This window comes from Buceros rhinoceros, unplaced genomic scaffold (assembly GCF_000710305.1).
Source record: "Buceros rhinoceros silvestris isolate BGI_N320 unplaced genomic scaffold, ASM71030v1 scaffold12813, whole genome shotgun sequence".
Taxonomy (NCBI): Eukaryota; Metazoa; Chordata; class Aves; order Bucerotiformes; family Bucerotidae; genus Buceros; species Buceros rhinoceros.
Genome location: NW_010405430.1, coordinates 40,179 through 43,707, shown reverse-complemented (window position 1 = coordinate 43,707; position 3,529 = coordinate 40,179). Strand labels below are relative to the sequence as shown.

General features: G+C 38.2%; 1 protein-coding gene across 1 annotated transcript in view; it reads right to left on the bottom strand.

The window, feature by feature from the left end:
- Nucleotides 1-2,681: 2,681 nt before the first annotated feature.
- The window catches only part of MTM1 (myotubularin 1), a 29,828-nt gene continuing 28,980 nt past the window's right edge, over nucleotides 2,682-3,529 (bottom strand). Inside the window, exon 14 of the mRNA XM_010133726.1 lies at nucleotides 2,682-3,156. Within this exon, the coding sequence (XP_010132028.1) occupies nucleotides 2,989-3,156 (168 nt within the window). The 3' untranslated portion in view covers nucleotides 2,682-2,988. The remainder of the gene's footprint in view (nucleotides 3,157-3,529) is intronic.

Sequence of the window (3,529 nt, the reverse complement as noted above, 5' to 3'; positions counted from 1 at the left end):
ATTCTCTGCCCCAAAATCGCTTGACCCGTAACACCCAGCTCCAGAGCAGTCCCGCGGGGTCCAACGAGAGCGGCCGATGCTGTTGTTTAAGGAGCAGCAAGCAGACATGAGGAGAGGCCTGGACGGCTACAAAAACCTGTTTTCTCAAGCACGACACCAAATGCTCACTGTAAGACAAAAAAACTGAACTCAAGGCAGTTTAAAAATACATCTCAAAGGAGGTAGTACGCAACTCATTCCTAGGGTATAACAGTGATGCTGGGGGGATAAGGCATAAGCAAAGTAAGAAGGCATTCAACAAATAAACTTTCTAAACAAGTAACTGAAGCCCAGCACAAACCCTAGGTTCTCTTCTTGGGTCCATGGAAGTAAGAATACAGAAAGGAATAAACTAAAACAGCATTCTGAGATGGGTATTTCACAGTGGATACTGGGCAGTTACAGGAGTTGATGTTCACATCCCAGCCCTGCTGTTTCATCCCTCGTGGAAAAAGGCACTCTGCCTGGAACTCTCATCCAGCACCTCAAAAGAGGTCCCAGGTTGGTTTTTGGCTGTGACAGGGAGAGCAGGGAACCGATCACAGCCAGCGGGTCAGCTGCTGCCCCGGCTGCTGCGCCCAGGGGAGCTGGGGGTGTGTGTGCGTGCAGAGCGCGCTGCAGAACAGCAGCCCCCACCACCCCCTTCTGTGGAAAGGGGAAGTTTTCCCTTAACACGGATCAGTCTGTATGCCTACATTCACAACTTTAAAGTAGTATTTTCCAGAAAGTATAGGATTAAAAACACTCCGATGTTTGCCTAATATTGCTATGCCAAAACCAGAATTAACACAAGTATCTCATTTATCGACTTGAAAAAAATCCAAGCCCGCACAGAGCTGCGTTAGACTGAAACTGGACTGACCCAGTAATAGGAAGAATGGTTTTGATGTACATGCAAAAAGATCTTTTCCACTATATTACACTTCCCCAAATGCAATAGGTTATCATGTAGTGTTTACACAGTAAAAACTTAGATTTTCTGAACTTCCCCACAGTGCTCAGAGATGTCACCAGTACGTTCAACTCAAATAAAGAAACTTTAAATATTCTAATAAAAATAGCTTTTTTTTTTTAATAAACCACAAGTAGAAGGCAAATATACCAGAGTATGCATAGCTTTTGAAATGTAAAGTATATCACGGACCAATGCATGTCCTCCTTTATTTATCTCATGTAAATGCATATTACTGACTTAAGCCAAGATTTTGGGACAATGTTGTTGTTTCGGAAACACGTACTGAAGAACATTGACAGGAGAATGAAATTTAGAGGACAAAAAGTCATTTAAATCATGTGTATTTAGAACACACGTGCTGTATGCTCTGAGCTTCCCTGAAAAAAATAGTGCAATTCAGTGTATATACTGAATTCAATCAAGAGGCGGTATAATTTTATTCCTTTGAAAAAATACTGCTCTAAAAATACCCAGTTGTCCTCTAAACTTTGACTTATTTTATGGAAGTATAACTTTAAAGTTCATTTTCATATGCAAAATATTTACACTTTATAAACTTGTAGAATTTCTAATAAACTATATTATATATACTTACACAAAACTTAATTTATATATAATCCTGTTACATCTTGCAGATCCAAACTCACCACATGTACAATAATTTACAATGACAGAACCCTCAAGCATCAAAATATCTCCTTTAAAACAACAATATTCAATAAAGTCCTCTACAGATTCTGAATTGCGGTATTTCCTGGATTGCCCAAATAGCATTAAACTTCTGAGAATATGCAAAATTTTAATTAAAAATCAACTAGCAAGGTTTTTGCTGTCATAGAAATGCTTGCAACTATTTTAAAAAAATACCTGAAAGGAATAAATCAAGGGTTTACGAGAAGCCTCTGAAGTGAAGGCTTGAAACTAGGCTTCACGGGAAGGTTCACTGTGAGTGCACACACAAATCTCTGTGTACTGAAGTCCCTCAAATACTCAAGAATAAGTTTGTTGAACAAAAGTTAAACAGTGAGCTATAAATGTACAAGTTTTCAACAGTATTCATAATTGATTTCTTTTTTTTTTTTGCTTACTTTGGTATAAAAGCTCCTTCAAACAGGCACATTTAGAAGCCAAGCACAAGCTTTAATACTGTGGCTGTTGTTGGATATTTAAGCAATGTCTCTGTGGCTCGGTTTTAATGATATAAATCTTCTTTAGAACCGTTTTAGTCTACATTAATCCAAAGAACCAGTACTGCCCACAGTGATAATTTGCAATACACTTTAGTGCTCAACAGTTAGCCAAGACAGGACCACTCAGCATCCAATACAACTGTCATTTCTTTTAAAAAAAGTATTAAAAAAATTTACAATAAAAAATGGGCTTCTCTCTCGATATCTACTGGGCTATCTGAACTTTTTAATTAGAAGCATGTCAGTGAACTTGCCTCCATATTTTTATTTCGAAAAAGGAAAATCTGGACTCCTCAGGTAACCAGAAAATTTCAGCACTTCTCTCTGAAATCTTGCAATATAATTCATTTTTACCTCATGAACTCGACAAACATATTCCTGTTAGGAATACACACATACCTGATTTTACACCATGTGAATATTCCTATTGCCATTAATGCGTTTACTCACAAAGTGTGAGACTGAGCATAAACTTCCTCACAGGAACATGACCTACAATGTAATAAATTAAAGCATTCTTATGAAAACAATAAATCAATTTAATTTCAACTGTACCAGACTTTCCGAAATAGCTCTTAAAGCCCTCCAGAACTAGAAGCTGATTAATAATGTTCCCAGTCCACAGGTTCAGAAAGGCACATAATTGAAGAGTTGGTTTTGTCTGAAGTCCTCCTCAGAGAGAGACAATCTAAAATAATGTGTTAGGACAGTCTAAAGTAAGGCATTAAAATACTCCTCTTTATGCTATAGATCTATGTTAAGCACCACTTGCTATTACAGTATAGAATGAAGCCAACAATTTCTTCAAAAATGCGTTTGCACATGGGACATCATTTGTGAGGGAGATGTCGATGAGGATGATGAATTGGATATCTTAGAATTGTTTGTGATCTGCAGTTCTTCTAGTCTCCTGATATAATCATCACGTAATGCAAGGAGCTCCATGTAACGCTGCTCCACGGGGTTTGGCTGCTAGAAAGAGATCTATGTTAGTCTCATCGCTTCACTCCAACTCCTTGTACGCAGTTCGGCTGCTCTGTGGTGTCCTGGCGTTACACTGTATTTGTGGTTTCCAACACATGTAACAAGTTGTAGCTAAATACTTATTTCCGTAATGCAAGAGCCCTCTGCCTTCCAGCTGTTCGCACCCAAACAAAATCTTTACACAATCCACTTCTTGCCACCTCAGTAAAATCAGCCAGCACTTCCAGGAGCATATGGATTTTATTTTCTTATTATCTAATACTGTGGAAGATGTGTGAATACCTTGTCCTTGTGAATACCTTTTATCTTGACTTATTAAAAGGTTTTAGATTCCAGGGTCAGATGTCTCATCATTTTCCCT